The 18,068-nt window shown below is 46.1% G+C and overlaps 2 protein-coding genes across 5 annotated transcripts in view; one reads left to right on the top strand and one right to left on the bottom strand.

Annotated features, from left to right (window-relative positions):
* The window catches only part of atg9b (autophagy related 9B), a 72,301-nt gene extending 64,890 nt beyond the window's left edge, over positions 1-7,411 (bottom strand). The window contains exon 1 of one of the 3 annotated variants that reach the window (XM_080194787.1): positions 7,353-7,411. The gene's annotated coding sequence lies outside the window, so the exon portion shown is untranslated. Of the gene's footprint in view, positions 1-5,150; positions 6,726-7,352 lie in introns of those variants that run through there. The other 2 variants (XM_080194785.1, XM_080194786.1) reach the window with 2 other exon arrangements.
* Positions 7,375-18,068, top strand: part of abcb8 (ATP-binding cassette, sub-family B (MDR/TAP), member 8) — a 78,933-nt gene continuing 68,239 nt past the window's right edge. For both annotated transcript variants that reach the window (XM_080194790.1, XM_080194788.1), the window contains exon 1: positions 7,375-7,583. In XM_080194790.1, coding sequence (XP_080050916.1) covers positions 7,474-7,583 — 110 coding nt within the window. In that variant the 5' untranslated portion in view covers positions 7,375-7,473. The remainder of the gene's footprint in view (positions 7,584-18,068) is intronic.

Here is an 18,068-nt window from a genome sequence, read left to right as displayed (position 1 = left end):
GGGTGCATGTGATCCTTAATTACGCTGGCTGCTTTGCCAACGAAGCGGTAAGTGTTGACAGAATCAATGGATGGGAGGTTGGTTTGCGTGATGGATTGGGCTACAGCCTCGACCTTTTGTAGTTTCTTGCAGTCTTGGACAGAGCAAGTGCCATACCAAACATACCATACAATCAGAAAGAATGCTTTCTATGATGCATCTGTAAAAGTTGGAGAGAGCTGTAGCTGACATGCTAAATTTCCTTAGCCTTCTGAGAAAGTAGAGGCATTGGTGCAGCGCCCCCTCGGCGCTGACCCTCCCACAGCATGGCACTGCCACAGTCTCCGGGATGAAGGGCTAAGCAAAGAATTAGTCAAATATTCTGACTTTGCAAGATTTGTAACGGATGAAACTTAGGACAAAGTTAACGTTTCAGATCAAGGACTTCTTCCCAGATTCTGTTTTTTGACCTGCCGTGTGTTCCACAGCATTTTCTGCTTTATTAGAGATTTCCAGCATCCACAGTATTTTGCTTTTGGTTTGGTCTGATTCTGTGCTGGAAATACAATGCAATCCTATTTAATTGGTTCATGCCAGCGTTGGCACTTCTCCTATCGCTCACCCTATCAGCAAATCGAGACGAGGATGCCCCACTACATAAGAGAAATTCCTCTATGAACATTAAACTCATCAGAAAGGAGCAAATAGAAAATGAAAAAGGGCAAACGAGGAAAAGAGCTTTACACAATACACCACCAGCAATTGGTTCAACTGATCCCACATTAGAACCACCAGCCTAGTTCACAACAGATCCACATTTTACTATAGGAGAAACAAGGTAGAGGGAAATAAAATCCTCGATAATGGACAAAAGGACATAGTGGAGAGCACGCCCCTGTCTACGTTAAAGATGATGAAGTACAGGTGGTTGAAGATTCAAGTTTATAGCTGTTCAGATCCTGGTCCCTCCATGCCAATGCTGAAGTTAAGAAAGTCCACTAACACCTGACCTCAGAAGGCTAAGAAAATTCAGCATGTCTGCTGTGACTCATCAATTTTTACAGATGCAGCACAGAAAGCATTCTTCCCAGTTGTATCACAGCTTGGTGTGGCTCCTGCTCTGACCAAGACTGCAAGAAACTACAAAGGGTTATGAACGAAGCCCATTCCATCACGCAAATCAGCCTCCCCCATCCATTGACTCATCAACTCCATCTACACTTCCTGTTGCCTTGGAAAAGCAGCCAGCATAATCAAGGACCCCATACATTCTCTTTCCATACTATAGGGATTCTATGATTCTATAACACCCAGGTCCTTCTGCACAGTAGCATGCTGCAATTCTTTTACCATTTAAATAATAGTCCATTTTGCTGTTATTCCTACCAAAATGGATGACGTCACATTTACGAGGAATGAAAGGATACGGACTCCGGAAGTGCATACAGTTTTAGTTCAGATGGGCAGCGTGGTCGGTGCAGGATTGCACGGCCAAAGGACCTGTTCCTGTGCTGTACTGATCTTTGTTCTTTGAAAGAAATCCTCAAAAAATTGTACCAAAGAACAGGAAATTAAAAGGATGATTTGATGGAGATGTTAAATATAAATGTTTGGGTCAAACAGCATAGAAACAGACTGTTTCCAGTATTTTAGAGGAAGGGACATGGATACAAGATAAAATGTCAGAGGATAGAGAGGAGGAGAAAAAAGGCTATGGGAAAGGACAGGTACATGGATTAGGATACAGCTCAGGTGATGGGGAAACACTGGCACAGGCTGGCATGAGTGAAGAGTTTGTATTAATTTGTTGTCATTCTGTTGATTATTTGGTGGAAACCCCGAGCTGAATTCATGCTTAAAACGAGAGATCCTAGGGGGAGTCTATCTCAAAGGAGTGCGTAATGCCCTAAGGAGTGTCTATGAGGATGTGTCTAGGGCGGTGGATAGAGGAGAGCCAGTGGATGTGGTCTTTCTAGATTTTCAGAAGGCGTTTGACAAAGTACCTCACAAGAGGTTATTGCAGAAGGTCGAGGGACATGGAGTTGGGGGTAGGGTGTTAGCGTGGATAGAGGATTGGTTGTCAAATAGGAGGCAGAGAGTGGGGGTCAACGGGTGCTATTCGGATTGGCGGATGGTGACTAGTGGAGTGCCCCAGGGGTCGGTGCTGGGGCCTCAGCTATTTACCATTTATATAGATGATCTGGAGGAGGGAACGAGTGTAGGGTGTCGAAATTTGCTGATGACACCAAGATTGGGGGAATGGCAAATTGTGCGGAGGGTGTGGAGAGTCTGCAGAAGAATCTAGATAGGCTGGGCGAATGGGCCAGGAAATGGCAAATGGAATTTAATGTTGGCAAGTGTGAGGTGGTCCACTTTGGTAGGAAGAATGGTAGGAAGGACTATTACTTACGGGGCGAAAAACTGCAGCAGGCGACGGTGCAGAGGGACCTCGGGGTCCTTGTGCATGAGTCGCAAAAACCCAGCTTGCAGGTGCAGCAGGTGGTCAGGAAGGCGAATGGGATGCTGGCCTTCATAGCGAGGGGGATTGAATATAAAAGTAGGGAGGTCTTGCTGCAGCTGTATAGGGCATTGGTGAGGCCGCAGCTGGAGTACTGTGTGCAGTTTTGGGCGCCGCACCTGCACAAAGATATTTTGGCCTTGGAGGGAGTGCAGAGGAGGTTTACTAGGCTGATACCGGAGTTGAGGGGGTTGAGCTATGAGGAGAGGCTGAATAAACTGGGCTTGTACTCGTTAGAGTTTAGAAGAATGAGGGGAGATCTCATTGAGACGTATAAGATGATGAATGGGATGGATAGGATAGAGGTGGAGAGACTCTTCCCGCTCAAAAAAGACAGTAGGACTAGGGGGCACAGCCTCAAGATAAAAGGGGGGCGGTTTAGAACGGAATTGAGGAGGAACTTCTTCACTCAAAGGGTGGTGAATCTCTGGAATTCTCTGCCCGTTGAAGTGGTGGAGGCTGCCTCACTAAATATTTTTAAGACGCGGGTTGATGGGTTTTTGATGAGAGAGGGGATTAAGGGTTATGGGGAGAAAGCGGGAAAGTGGAACTGAGCAGCGACAGATCAGCCATGATCTTATTGAATGGCGGGGCAGGCTCGAAGGGCTAGATGGCCTACTCCTGCTCCTATTTCTTATGTTCTTATGAGTGAACAAGCTCAGATAGAGGCAGCCGATTCACTGTAGTGGAAATTATCTCCACAATATTAACTTGGTCCGAGACTCCTGTTCTTCGTGACTCAATTACTTAGAATTAACAGGTCAGCCTCCTTAACATGAGTCAATAGCCAATATCCCCGAGTACCCCAACACCGACCCCTTGAAAAGCACCCAGAGCCAAAAGAACATTACTCCTTTACTCTGAAAGGAACAGGGAGAAAACTGACCCTTGATAACACTGTCCCTGTGTACTTAGCAGAATAAAAAGTATATTATGCCTTTTACTCCTGTTTTGAACCGATTATTGAAAAATGTCTCTGATCTTGAATGATTTTGTCCCACAGGTCATTTACAGGTGGAGAACATTTGACCTGGCTTACACCTGCCCTATTACAGGAACCGGTGACGCCCAATCGCACTGCTGCCTGAGGGAACACCCTCACTGTGATTCATTTAACATAAACTTTCAGCAAATGACAAGTTTGGTTGAGGCTGAACTATAAAAGTACTACTGAACTGCAATGTTGGAAATGTGAAATATTGCTGATCTTAGCAATAATGCAGTGAACACTGAGCCAGACAAAACTCAGTCGATGATCCAATCCATCTTGCGTCATGTTCAGTGACCATTTCAAGCAACCTCATACTTGAATAGACAGAAGTCTCAGTCCATCACCAATACTACTGCAAATCAACACTCAAATCTACATGGTCCACCCTAACAAAGAGTCATTACACCCCTTAAATGATGAATTGGGGACCAGGATGATCACGGGTAGATAGGTTTCTGATAGACAGGGGAATTAAGGGTTATGGGGAGAAGGCGGGAAAGTGGAACTGATCCACTTCAGATCAGCCATGATCTTATTGAATAGCAGGGCAGGCTCGAAGGGCTAGATGGCCTACTCCTGCTCCTATTTCTTATGTTCTTATGCCTGACACCAGCCCACCTTCCTGTCCCACCTTCACACTGCACCATCCAAAGTAAATACTAAAACTCCAACGTTAAATGTTTACACTGTCTACACTTCCTGCTGCCTTGGAAAAGTAGCCAGCAGAATTAAGGACCCCACATACCCCGACATTCTTCCACCTTCTTCTGTCGAGAAAAAGATGCAAAAGTCTGAGGTCACGTACCAACCAACTCAAGAACAGCTTCTTCCCTGCTGCCATCAGACTTTTGAAAAGGACCTACCTTGCATTAAGTTGATCTTTCTCTACACCCTACCTATGACTGTAACAGTACATTCTGTACTCCCTCCTTGCCTTCTGTGCACAATGTGCTTGGTCTATATAGCATGCAAGAAACAATACTTTTCACTGTATGCTAATACATGTGACAATAATAAATCAAATATCTGAACTTAGATACAAACTAGTAATTCAGGCAGGCAGCAACAATATAATGGCAAAAGATGAATCAACCAGTGTCGCTAGGATATAGCTGGTACTTGCTCCCCAGTTTAAGGCCTAAGTGACCATTTTCCATGTGTGAATCCTGACAGCTGTGTGACTGTGATTAGCATCACTCAATCTCTGTACACACACTCCACACACAAAGCTTTTAGCACATTTCCCAGACAGCCAGCAGGGCCCCTGGCTTTTGTGCTCCCTCTCTTACTTAGCCCAGGGGGCACTAAGGCCCAAAGCACTCATGCCCAAGCCAAGACCAACTGACTCAGCACAGACAGAGCTGTGCCTCCCTGAGCTCAGCTCTGTCTGACTGGCACACGTACCTTGCATGCAGAAGTAGGGGGGGGGGGGGGAAAGAGGGGAATAAGAGTTAAGCCTCCAAGGAGTAAACATCCCCTGTGGAGGGCGAGTACAGCAGCCAAGGTCGGCCCTCTCTTGTTTTCAGAATGTCCTTGCAGACCGAAAACGCTGGATTGCATTACAGCCTTATGACACATTGTGCACCAGCTGCTCACTTATCTTCACAACACTGAGCCTGGGGATCTCCCTCCCGCTCCACAACAACACAACACATACCTTACCTTCAGACATTCCTCGAATCGACAGTGACATCTTGCAGTCACCCCTCCCAGCCGGTGTTTCTGTTACTCTGCTTTACTGAACAATTTCAGCCTCCCCCTTGTTAAACTATCCAATAAGCAGAGCAGCCGGTGGGAGTAGCAGCAGTCATCGCCTGTCTCTATCCGTTATCTGACTGCAATACAATTTGTCATCATTCTCCGTCCTTGCTGTCCTCTGCCTCTCTCTCTCTCTGGCCTAGTGGGCAGTGCACATTCCCTGCTCTCTATCCCTTTCCAGTAGGGCCATGCCAGCTCCAAGAGATACCAGGACAGGTCTTTCGGCTCAGTGCTGCCTTATACCTCCCTCGCGGTTCCAGTTCTTTGCCCCTCCTTCTCCTCAGTGTTTTCCTGATGTGTCGATCTCCTGGGTTAGTTTAGTAATCGCGAGTAAATGTCCTGTAGTTCTCGCCCTGGCTTTCTGCAGGATCCCAGCTCCTGGTGAATCTCACTGTGCCATGTATTCTTGCCGTCTCTCTCCCTGGTCTCCTCTTGTCTGTATATATTTCGTCTGTCTCTCCTCTTGCAATATTTGTCTATTTATAATCCTCGTGCAGTGTGTTTACATCTGCCTGGTGTTTACCTCACACTCCCTCATGCTTCACCCTCTCACCTTCCTCTGTAATCCCCTCCGTTTGTTTTTCTATATATTCCTGTCTCTATTTTTCCACTGGGATTTCAAATCTCTACTTCCAGCGCTGTCAGCACTGTGGTGCTTGCTGCTCGCTGTCTCTCATTATTGCTCAGTTATGATCCTCTGATTTGTTCGTTCTGAGTTGTTTCTTTCTTTCCTTCCTCTGATCTTGGGTTTGTCCGGCTTGTTTTTCGCTAATGTTTCTCTTTGTCTGTTCTCATTTGCTTTTCCTCGATTGCATGTCCTGATGTTTCCTTCAGACTTCTGTTTCTTTCACCGATTTTCTTTCTCTGTTCTTTATGTTTTATATTATTTCCATCTCATTCTCCATTTTCTCTCCTGATTGCATTTCTCTGCCTTCTTTCTCTCCACTCTGCACCTATGTTTCTGTGCCTTTATTTATTTTTTAACCATTGTATCTTTCTCTCTCGCCTGTACTGTTTTGTACCACTCTCCTTTTCCCTGGTATCTTGCGCTGCTGTAAATTTCTTTCTCCCCTTTTACTCTTTTCACCTGTATTTTGGTCCTTTTATTTTCAGTCTCCCTGTTATGTTTTTCTATTTCTCCCTTGTATTGTTTTCCTTTCTTTCTCCCTTCTGTCCTTCTTGTATGTCTCTCTTCCTCTGTATCTATTTTTTTCCTCTCTCTGTATCTATTTCTCACTCCCTCTGTATTTTTCTTTCTGTATCTTTCTCTCCCTCTTGTATTTCTCTCTCCCCTATTCCTATCTCTCTTACACCTGTTTTTATTCTCTCTGTATATTTATCCTAGTATATTTTCTCTATTCCTATCTCTCTCACTCTCCTGTCTGTATTTCTCTCTTTGTATTTATCCTTGTATATTTTTTCTCTCTCTCCCCCCTCTATTTTTCTTTCTCTCTCCTCGTCTCTGTATTTCTCTCTCTTCTCCCCGTCTCTGTATTTCTCTCTCCCCCCCCCTCTGTATTTCTCTTTCTCTCCCCGTGTATTTCTCTCTCTCCTCCTTCTCTCTCCTCCCTCTGTATTTTTCCTATCTTTCTCTCTCCCCTCCCCCCTGTATTTTTCTCCCCTCCCCCTGTATTTTTCTCCCCTCCCCCCTGTATTTTTCTCCCTTCCCCCCTGTATTTTTCCTTTCTCTGTCTGTCTGTTTCCCCCCTCTCTATTTTTCCTACCTCTCTCCCCTCCCCCTGTATTTATTTCTATTTCTCTTTGTCTGTCTCCCCCGCTCTATTTTTCCTCTGTCTGTCTATCTCCCCTCTCAGTATTTTTCCTATCCCTCTCTCTATTTTTCCTCTGTCTGTCTATCTCCCCTCTCAGTATTTTTCCTATCCCTCTCTCTCACATCCCCATCTCTCTTCCAGTCCCACACAAATGACAGCTCTCGCTACTGACGTCACACAGATACGACCTCTGATCTCCAGGGTGACCTCACTGCTGCAGAAATACATTAAAACAAAGCCCCGCTATCCGTTCTTTCTTCCGAGTTCACAGGCGTAAACTGGACTGAAAACCAGCGCCCCGACAATAAAAATAATCAATTAATCAGAAACAAACCTGGCGCGCTGTGGATTGTGGGTGCGATTAAAGATGGCGCTGCCCGCGTTGCTGGGGAAACGGGGCTGAGTGAAGTGCTGTAAGAGTTGATCTGGGCTGATTCCTGTTGATATTATCTGCGATGCTTCACCTGTGTTTGAGGAGCGGTGTGAAGGCTCGGGGATTCTTCCCCATCCGCTCCGTCTACACTCGGTGCCCAGCCGGCGGCAGGATGACTGACGGCAACGGCAGGTAGGAGAAGCCGGGCCGGCGGGGCATGCCGGGACGTGTAGTTCCGCCGCCGCGCCGGAAGCGCGCTGTTCAACGGGGAAGCGCGGCGTGTGGACTACAACTCCCAGCCGCCACTGCGGCCCGCCATTGCTCACCGCACCCACTGAGTGGCAGCGCCAGGTGACAAATCAGATCACCACAGCATCAGTTCCCAAACCACATTACTGACACTTCCCAAATTAGGCCAAAATTGAGCATCACAACAACTCTAAATCCTGAACCAAAAGACATAGGAGCAGAATTAGGATACTCGGCCTATCGAGTCTGCTCCGCCATTCAATCATGGCTGATATTTTTCTCATCGTAAGAAGTCTCACAACACCAGGTTAAAGTCCAACAGTTTATTTGCAGTACTAGCCTACAGAGTCTCTGCCAGCTCCAAGTGGAGATCTCCAAAAGATTGTGTGTATCGACTTGAGACTATGGAAGCTAATGCTGCCAAATAAACCTGTTGGACTTTAACCTGGTGTTGTGAGACTTATTACTGTGCTTACCCCAGTCCAACGCCGGCATCTCACATCATCACTTTTTTCATCCCCGTTATCCTGCCTTTTCCCCATAATCTCTGATTCCTTTATTAATCAAGAACCTACCTATCTTAAAGACACTCAGTGACCTGGCCTGCACAGCCTTCTGTGGCAAAGAGTTCCGTAAAAAGTCTGACAACACCAGGTTTTAGTCCAACCTATTTATTTATTATCAAATAAATAGGTTGGACTAAAACCTGGTGTTGTCAGACTTTTTACTGTGTTTACGCCAGTCCAACGCCGGCATACCCACATCAAAGAGTTCCATACATTCACCACTATGTGGCTGAAGAAATTCTTCCTCATCTCTGTTTTAAAGGTTTATCCCTTTAGCCTGAGATTGTGTCCTTTGGTTCTAGTTTTTCCTACTAGTGGAAACATTCTCTCCACGTCCACTCTATCCAGGCCTCGCAGTGTCCTGTAAGTTTCAATAAGATCTCTTCTCATCCTTCTAAACTGCATCAAGTAGAGACCCAGAGTCCTCAGCTATGCTTCATATAACAAACTCTCTCCATTACATAATATAAGAAGTGATCGCAAAGCAGGTTAATGTGGCCAGCATCCAATTCCAAACTTGATCAACATGGCAGAACCAGATCCCAAGCTAGACAAACATAGCAAAGTAGGATCCCAACTAGGTTATTGTGGCAGAACCAAATGTTGCGGTGACACCTTTGATTTGATTTGATTTGATTTATTGTCACATGTATTAGTATACTCTGAGAAATATTGTTTCTTGTGCACTATACAGTCAAAGCATACTGTTCATAGAGAAGGAAAGGAGTGAGTGCAGAATGTAGTCATGGCTAGTGTGTCGAGAAAGATCAACTTAATATGAGGTAGGTCCACTCAGAAGTCTGATGGTAGCAGGGAAGAAGCTGTTCTTGAATCGGTTGGTAGGTGACCTCAGACGTTTGCATTTTTCTCCCATTAGAAAAGGGTGGAAGAGAGAATGGCTGGGTGCATGGAGTCCTTGATTATGCTGACTGCTTTTATGAGGCAGCGGGAAATGTAGACAAAGTCAATGGATGTGATGCTGGTTTCAGCAATGGACTGAGCATCATTCATGACCCTTTATAGTTTCTTGTGGTCTTGGACAGAGCAGGATCCATACCAAGCTATGATACAACAAGAAAGAATGCTTTCTATGGCGCATCTGTGGTGAGAGTTGTAGCGGACATGCCAAATTTCCTTAGCCTTCTGAGAAAGTAGAGGCATTGGTGGACTTTCTTAACTATACTGTCGGCATGGAGAGACCAGGACAGGTTGGTTGATGATCTGGACACCTAAAAACGTGATGCTCCTGACCATTTCGACTTCATCCCTTTTGATGTAGACAGGATGCGGAGATGCCCCTGTTGGACTGGGGTAAACATGGTAAGAAGTGTCACAACACCAGGTTAAAGTCGTACAGGTTTATTTGGTAGCAAACGCCACTAGCTTTCGGGACTCTGAAGGGGCAGGGAGGAGCATGCCCTCCACTATGTTTCCTTAAGTCGATGGCTGTCTCCTTCATTTTGTTGATATTGAGGAAGAGATTATTGTCATTGCACCAGTTCCTCTCTCTCTTTCCTGTACTGTATCTAGTCATTGTTTGAGATCTGACCCATTATGGTGGTGTCATCAGCAAACTTGAAAATCGAGTTGGAGGGGAATTTGGCCACACACTCAGAGGTGTATGAGGAGTATAGTAAGGGGCTGAGGACACAGCGTTGTGGGCCACCAGTGTTGAGGACGATCATGGAGGAAGTGTTGTTGCCTATCCTTGCTGACTGCAGTCTGTGGGTTAGGAAGTCTAGGATCCAGTCACAAAGAGAGGAATAGAGCTCCAGGCAACAAAGTTTGGAAATGAGTGTCATAGGAATAATGGTGTTAAAGACTGAGCTGCAGTCTATGAATAGGAGTCTGACATAGGTGTCTTTGTTATCTAGGTGCTCCAAGGTTGAGCGCAGGGCCAGGGAGATAGTGTCTGCTATGGACCTGTTGCAGTGTTGGTGAACTGTAGTAGATCTAGAAGTCTGGGAAGCAGGAATTGATTTGTGCCATAACTAACCTTTTGAAGCACTTCATCATGATGGATGTCAGAGACACTAAATGATAGTCATTAAGGCCCGCTGCCTGGTGGACCTGATAAAGGGGTAGCACTCCGAAAGCTTGTGATTCCAAATAAACCTGTTGGACTTTAACCTTGTGTTGTGAGACTTCTTACTATCTCTATCCTTGTCCCCAGTTGTTACAGGGCTCCTTTCATTGGCTTGTCTGTGCTTTATGCATTGTGAATTTCCTGTCATCAGACAGTTAGAACATAGAACATTACAGCGCAGAACAGGCCCTTCGGCCCACGATGTTGCGCCGACCAGTTAAAAAACAATGACCCTCTAACCTAAACCAATCCCTTTTCATCCATAAACCTATCCACGGATCTCTTAAACGCCCCCAAACTAGGCGCATTTACAACTGCAGCAGGCAGGGCATAAGAAATAAGAACATAAGAACATAAGAAATAGGAGCAGGAGTAGGCCATCTGGCCCTTCGAGCCTGCCCCGCCATTCAATAAGATCATGGCTGATCTGTCGCTGCTCAGTTCCACTTTCCCGCTTTCTCCCCATAACCCTTAATCCCCTCTCTCATCAAAAACCCATCAACCCGTGTCTTAAAAATATTTAGCGAGGCAGCCTCCACCACTTCAACGGGCAGAGAATTCCAGAGATTCACCACCCTTGGAGTGAAGAAGTTCCTCCTCAACTCCATTCTAAACCGCCCCCCTTTTATCTTGAGGCTGTGCCCCCTAGTCCTACTGTCTTTTTTGAGTGGGAAGAGTCTCTCCACCTCTATCCTATCCCTCACCACCCTCTGGGTAAAGAACCTACCCCTGACATCCGTCCTATAACTACCCCCCCTTAATTTAAAGCCATGCCCCCTGGTGCTAGCTTTCTCCATCCGAGGAAAAAGGCTATCACTATCCACCCTATCTAAACCTCTAATCATCTTATATGTTTCAATAAGATCCCCTCTTAGCCGCCTTCTTTCTAGCGAAAACAACCCCAAATCCTCAGTCTCTCCTCATAGGACCTCCCCTCCATACCAGGCAACATCCTGGTAAACCTCCTCTGCACCCTCTCCAAAGCCTCCACATCCTTCCTATAATGTGGAGACCAGAACTGCACACAATACTCCAAGTGCGGCCGCACCAGAGTTGTGTACAGTTGCAACATGACGCTGCGACTCCTAAATTCAATCCCCCTACCGATAAACACCAAGACACCGTATGCCTTCTTAACAACCTTACCTACTTGATTCCCAACTTTCGGGGATCTATGTACACATACACCTAGATCCCTCTGTTCATCCACACTATTCAGAGTCCTCCCGTTAGCCCTATACTCGACACATCTGTTATTCCTACCAAAGTGAATTACCTCACACTTCTCCGCATTAAACTCCATCCGCCACCTCTCGGCCCAGCTCTGCAACCTGTCTAAGTCTCCCTGCAAACTATGACACCCTTCCTCACAATCTACCACACCACCGACTTTGGTGTCATCAGCAAATTTACTAATCCACCCAACTATACCCTCATCCAGATCATTAATAAAAATTACAAACAGCAGTGGCCCCAAAACAGATCCCTGAGGCACACCACTCATAACTGAACTCCATGACGAATATTTACCATCAACCACCACCCTCTGTCTCCTATTTGCTAGCCAATTCCTGATCCAATTTCCTAGATTACCCTCAATCCCATACATCTGCATTTTCTGCAGAAGCCTACCATGGTGAACCTTATCAAACGCCTTACTAAAATCCATATATACCATGTCAACTGCCTTACCCCCATCCACCTCTTTGGTCACTTTCTCAAAAAACTCAATAAGGTTAGTAAGGCACGACCTACCCGCTACAAAACCATGCTGACTATCTCCAATCAATTCATTACTCTCCAAATAAGTATAAATCCTATCCCTAATAATTTTTTCTAAAACGTTGCCCACAACAGAAGTAAGACTCACCGGTCTATAATTCCCGGGGAAGTCTCTGTTCCCCTTCTTAAACAATGGGACAACATTCGCTATCCTCCAATCTTCCGGCACTATACCTGAGACCAACAACGACCTGAAGATCAGAACCAGAGGCTCTGCAATCACCTCTCTTGCCTCCCAGAGAATCCTAGGGTAAATCCTGTCTGGACCAGGGGACTTATCTATTTTCAAACCCTCAAGAATATAAGTTCTGCTTTGGCTATTCTGTGTGGCTCAGCTAGCTTTCTGCTCAAGCTTTGTCCAGGTCCTACCTAATGCTGCTGTGTGCCAAGATTCAGGGCACACAGATATTTTTGTTTTACTCTGACAACGTGTTGGGTCAAATAAACAATAAGCAGCGTGGGTTAATCCAGTGCTGAGGGAGTGCCGCACTGTCGGAGGGTCAGTGCTGAGGGAGTGCCGCACTGTCGGAGGGTCAGTGCTGAGGGAGTGCCGCACTGTCGGAGGGTCAGTGCTGAGGGAGTGCCGCACTGTCGGAGGGTCAGTGCTGAGGGAGTGCCGCACTGTCGGAGGGTCAGTGCTGAGGGAGTGCCGCACTGTCGGAGGGTCAGTGCTGAGGGAGTGCCGCACTGTCGGAGGGTCAGTGCTGAGGGAGCACCGCACTGTCAGACCATTAAGTCTGCACCAACTCTCATACAAAGTGTCTTACCTAGGCCCTCTTGGTCAGCACAGTAAAAAGTCTGACAACACCAGGTTTTAGTCCAACCTATTTATTTGATAATATAAATAGGTTGGACTAAAACCTGGTGTTGTCAGACTTTTTACTGTGTTTACGCCAGTCCAACGCCGGCATACCCACCTCTTGGTCAGCCCAGAGGGAGCGCCGCATTGTCAGAGGGTCAGTACTGAAGGAGTGCTGGAATGTTGTCGGACTGCGGGAGTATCACCCTGCTGGAAATGCTGCTCTGAGGAAGTGATGTGCTGTTGAGGGTAGTGTTAAAGGAATGTTGCAGTGTGTGAGCTGCGGGCTGCAAAAGGAGTGTTTTTTCCAATGTTGGAGATGCCACTTTTAAGGGTGAAATCTCTGAGACTGCATCTGCTCACTTTGTTCATATCCAACGTTCAATGGCAGTTTCTGTTAACTGTACCTTCTTGTCATTATAATAGGAACATTATCAACTAATTATCAAAAACTTGTTGGCAGCAGGCTATGTTTGGAGACATTATGTCAGATGACCAAAAGCTTCAACCAAGAGATGGATTGTAAAGAGCCTCTTAAAGGACCGAAATGTTTAAGTAGAGAATTTTCAATGTTAACAGGCTCGGCAGCTCCTGAATCAGTGTGTGTACATGGAATGGCATGGTAGCTCAGTGATTAGCACTACTGCCTCACAGCGTGAGGGACCCAGAATCAATTCTGGCCTTGGATGTGTGTGGAGTTTGCACATTCTCTCCATGTCTTCATGGGTTTCCTCTGGGTGCTCCAGTTTCCTCCCACATTCCAAAGATATGCGGGTTAGGTTGATTGGCCATGCTAAATTAACCCTCGTGTCAGTGAGATTAGCAGGGTAAATATGTGGGGTTATGGGAATGGGATTTGGGTGGGATTGTGGTCAGCGCAGACTCAAGGGGTCAAGTGGCCTCCTTCTGCACTGTAGGGATTCTACGATTCTAATTGTGGAGAGTGGCGGTTTCAGAAGGTAGTCGGGATGGAGAAGATTACAGTGATAGGAAAGGGCAGGACCATGGAGGTAAATGCAAGCAAGGGTGATCATTTTAATTTCAAAGCACTGCTGGGCTTGGAGCCAATGTAGTTCTGCAAGCACAGTAGTGATGGGTGATTGGTATGATTTAGAATACGACAGCTGCGTTTTGAATAGGCTCAGGTTTATTCAGGGTGTAAGATAGGAGGCTGACCAGGAGACTTTCAGAATAGAGATGAAAATATCCATGAAGTATGAGGACAAATCCAGTCTGAGAAATTACCTCCCCCACCAGTTGACTCTGTGTCATCAGGAAAATGATGAAAATGTTATTGATCATGGCATGAAGTGACATTTCCTCAGCAACAACCTGCTGACCAATATCGATTTGGATTCTGACAGGACCACTTAGCTCGATTTCATTATCATCGCTGAACTTTTCACTATTATTATCTGGGGGTTACCATTGACCAGAAACTGAACTGGACTAGCCAGATAAATACTGTGGCTGGAAGAGCAGGTCAGAGGCTGGGATCACTGCAGTGAGTAACTCACCTCCTGACTCCCCAAAGATTATCCACCAACTACAAGGTGCAAGGCATAAATGTAATGGAATACTCTCCGCTGCTTGAATGAATCCAGTTCAACTCTAATTTCCAAAGATGTGTATGTTAGATGGATGAACCACGGTAAATTTGTGGGGTTACGGGCGTAGGGCGGGAAGAGGGCCTGGGTAAGATACTTTGTATGAGAGTTGGTGCAGACTTGATGGTCTGAATGGCTGCCTCCTGCACTGCAGAGATACTATGACTGTGAACAACACTCAAGAAGCTTGACACCATCCAGGACAAAGCATCCCACTTGATTGGCACCACACCCACTCCCTCCACCACTGATACAGTAGCAGCAGTGTGCACCATCTACAAGGTACAGTGCAGGATCTCACCAAGGCTCCTTCAACAGCACATTCCAGACTCACAACTTCTTCACACCTCGAGGGACAAGGTTCCCCTCCAAGACAATCACCATTCTGATTTAGAATTATATCACCATTCCTTTGCTGTTGCTGGGTCAAAATGTTGGAATTCCCTTCCTCACAGCACTGTGGGTGTACCTACATCACATGGACTGCAGCGGTTCAAGAAGGCAGCTCACCACCACCTTCTGAAGGGCAATTAGGGATGGGGAACAGTTGTTGCCTAGCCAGTGGTGCTCACATTCTGAGGAAGAAGGAAAATAAAGCCTAGTAGCAACAAAAACCTGGAGATGAGATTTAGGAACCAAGAAGTTAATTGTGGATCGTTGCATTGAAATCTGGTTTTGATGAAAACCCAGTAAGGGTCTGACAACACCAGGTTAAAGTCCAACAGGTTTATTTGGTAGCAAAAGCCACTAGCTTTCGGAGCGCTGCTCCTTCGTCAGGTAAGTGGGAGTTCTGTTCGCAAACAGGGCATATAAAAACACAAACTCAATTTACAAAATAATGATTGGAATGCGAGTCTTTAAGGTAATCAAGTCTTAAAGGTACAGACAATATGAGAGAGAGTTAAGCACAGGTTAAAGAGATGTGCATTGTCTCCAGACAGGGCAGTTAGTGAGATTTTGCAAGCCCAGGCAAGTTGTGGGGGTTACAGATAGTGTGACATGAACCCAAGATCCCAGTTGAGGCCATCCTCATGTGTGCGGAACTTGGCTATCAGTCTCTGCTCAACGACTCATGCTGTCATGTGTTGTGAAGGCCATCTTGGAGAATGCTTACCCAAAGATCGGAGGCCAAATGCCCGTGACCGCCGAAGTGTTCGCCAACAGGGGGAGAACAATCTTGCCTGGTGATTGTCGAGCGGTGTTCATTCATCCGTTGTCGTAGCGTCTGCATGGTCTCCCCAATGTACCATGCCTCGGGACATTCTTTCCTGCAGCATACTGTTGGGGAACACTTCAGCAGTCACAGGTGTTTGGCCTCTGATCTTCGGCTAAGCATTCTCCAAGGCGGCCTTCACGACACACGATGGCTCAGAGTCACTGAGCAGAGACTGATAGCCAAGTTCCACACACATGAGGATGGCCTCAACCGGGATCTTGGGTTCATGTCACACTATCTGTAACCCCCGTGACTCGCCTGGGTTTGCAAAATCTCACAAACTATCCTGTCTGGAATCAATACACATCTCTTTAACCTGGGCTTAACCCTCTCTCCACTCACATTGTCTGTACCTTTAAGACTTGATTAGCTGTAAAGACTCGCATTTCTGATGAAGGAGCAGCGCTCCAAAAGCTAGTGGCTTTTGCTACCAAATAAACCTGTTGGACTTTAAACTGGTGTTGTGAGGCTTCTTACTGTGTTTACCCCAGTCCAACGCCAGCATCTCCACACTTTTGATGGAAACCTGCAGCTCGATCTCGCCACCATCCAATTAAACTTAAGCATCCCCCTGCCCTGGATGTAGTGCCATTTCTTCATCATCACTAAATGAATGTCCTGAAGGTCTCTGAACACCATTATGGAACATAGAAATATAGAAGGGGAGGAAGCAGGAGGCCATTTTTCCCTTCATGCCTGCTCTGCCATTCATCATGATTATGTCTGATCGTCCAATTCAATAGCCTAATCCTTCTTTCCCCATAATCTTTGATCCCATTTGCCCCAAGTGATATATCAGCTGCCTCTTGAACACCTTCACTATGAGAACTGCAGTGATTAGGAGCACACCACCACTATCTCAGGGCAGCGAGTAATGGACAGTCAATGCCAGTTTTCCCACTGTTGCCCACATCCCAGTATTTGAACATGAGGAAGTTAGCAGTGATAGGTAAATTGTTGGAAGGTAAGCCAACCTAACTCCCCCCTGAAGACCAAAGCCCTGATGAGTGGATTAGTGGTTGCGCCCCTTCATAAGGTCCACTGAGAGTGTGACCTTGTTTCAGGCCCAGTCATTTTAAGAATCATCCCTGAATTACCAGTAGCAGGAATCAGTTTCCTCCTTGTGAGAGATTTAGCTGGCAGCAAGGTGTTAGCCAGCAAAAGAAAAGAGGCCAAGATACTCAGCAGAAATGTGCAGGCGAGCAGAAAGCTGGGGAAGGTCCAGAGACAGTGGGCTGCTCAAACGCAGCAAGATCAAAGCTGGACCAGCAACAGTAAAAGAGGTCACGTAAAGGCCCCTGGAATCTGAAATAGAAAAACCACATATCCCAGAGTTAAATAGGGACCAGGTGAGTCCTAACACAAGGAAAGAAATAGTGAGGGAGATGCCCCACATAGTTGAAGAGCCTGAGGGAACGCAGATTATTAAACCTAGGAAGAAAAAAGATTACCAGAAGCGAACAGAAACCTTTCCTGCATTAAATAGGGATGATGGGATTCCCAAACCAATAGGCAGATGGGGAATAAGATGCCCCGCCTAGTTGAAAAGCCAAAAAAGTGTGTAGTTGGAGCCACACCTCCACTTGAGGGCTGAAGTGTTTCAGGGAAATGGAACAAGTTAGCAGAACCCACTCCAAAAAAAGGTCTCAGCTAGGAAGCCATTGATTGGCCTGGCTGGTAGCTTTATGGCAAATTAAATGTGGAGCAAAATACCTCTCTGATTGGCTCCTGCTCTGTCCAGGACCACAAAGAACTGCAAAAGATCGTGACTGTAGCCCAATCCATCATGCAAACCAGCCTCCCATCCATTGACTCTGTCCACACTTCCTGCTGCAAAGCAGCCACCATAAATAAGGACCCTGCACATCCCAGATATTCTCTCTCTTCTACCTTCTGTCAGGAAAAAGTCTGAGGTCACGTACCAACTGATTCAAGAACAGCTTCTTCCCTGCTGCTGTCAGACTTTTGAATGGACCTACCACGTATTAGCTGATCTTTCTCTACACCCTAGCTATGACTGTAACACTACACTCTGCACTTTCTCGTTTCCTTCTCTATGAACAGTATGCTTTGTCTACATAGCGTGCAGGAAACAATACTTTTCACTGTATGTTAATAAATATGACAATAATAAATCAAATCAAATCAAAATCAAATAAGAAGTGAGGGTGATGATCCACCAAAGAGCAGTATGAGATGCCCAAAAGACACAAAACCAGAAAAGCATGCTCACTCACCTCAGTGTCAAATCGCAAGGTGACCAGACAAGGTTGACCCCTGCAACTAAGATGATCATTACAACCACAGGTTATAGCACTATCTGGCCAGTATGGATGTGGGAGAAGACTATCTTCCTATCACCCAGGCCCAGA

This window comes from Carcharhinus amblyrhynchos, chromosome 8 (assembly GCF_965287045.1).
Source record: "Carcharhinus amblyrhynchos chromosome 8, sCarAmb.v2.hapA, whole genome shotgun sequence".
NCBI lineage: Eukaryota > Metazoa > Chordata > Chondrichthyes > Carcharhiniformes > Carcharhinidae > Carcharhinus > Carcharhinus amblyrhynchos.
Note: the sequence above shows the minus strand (reverse complement) of the source record. Positions and strands in the feature narration are given on the sequence as shown.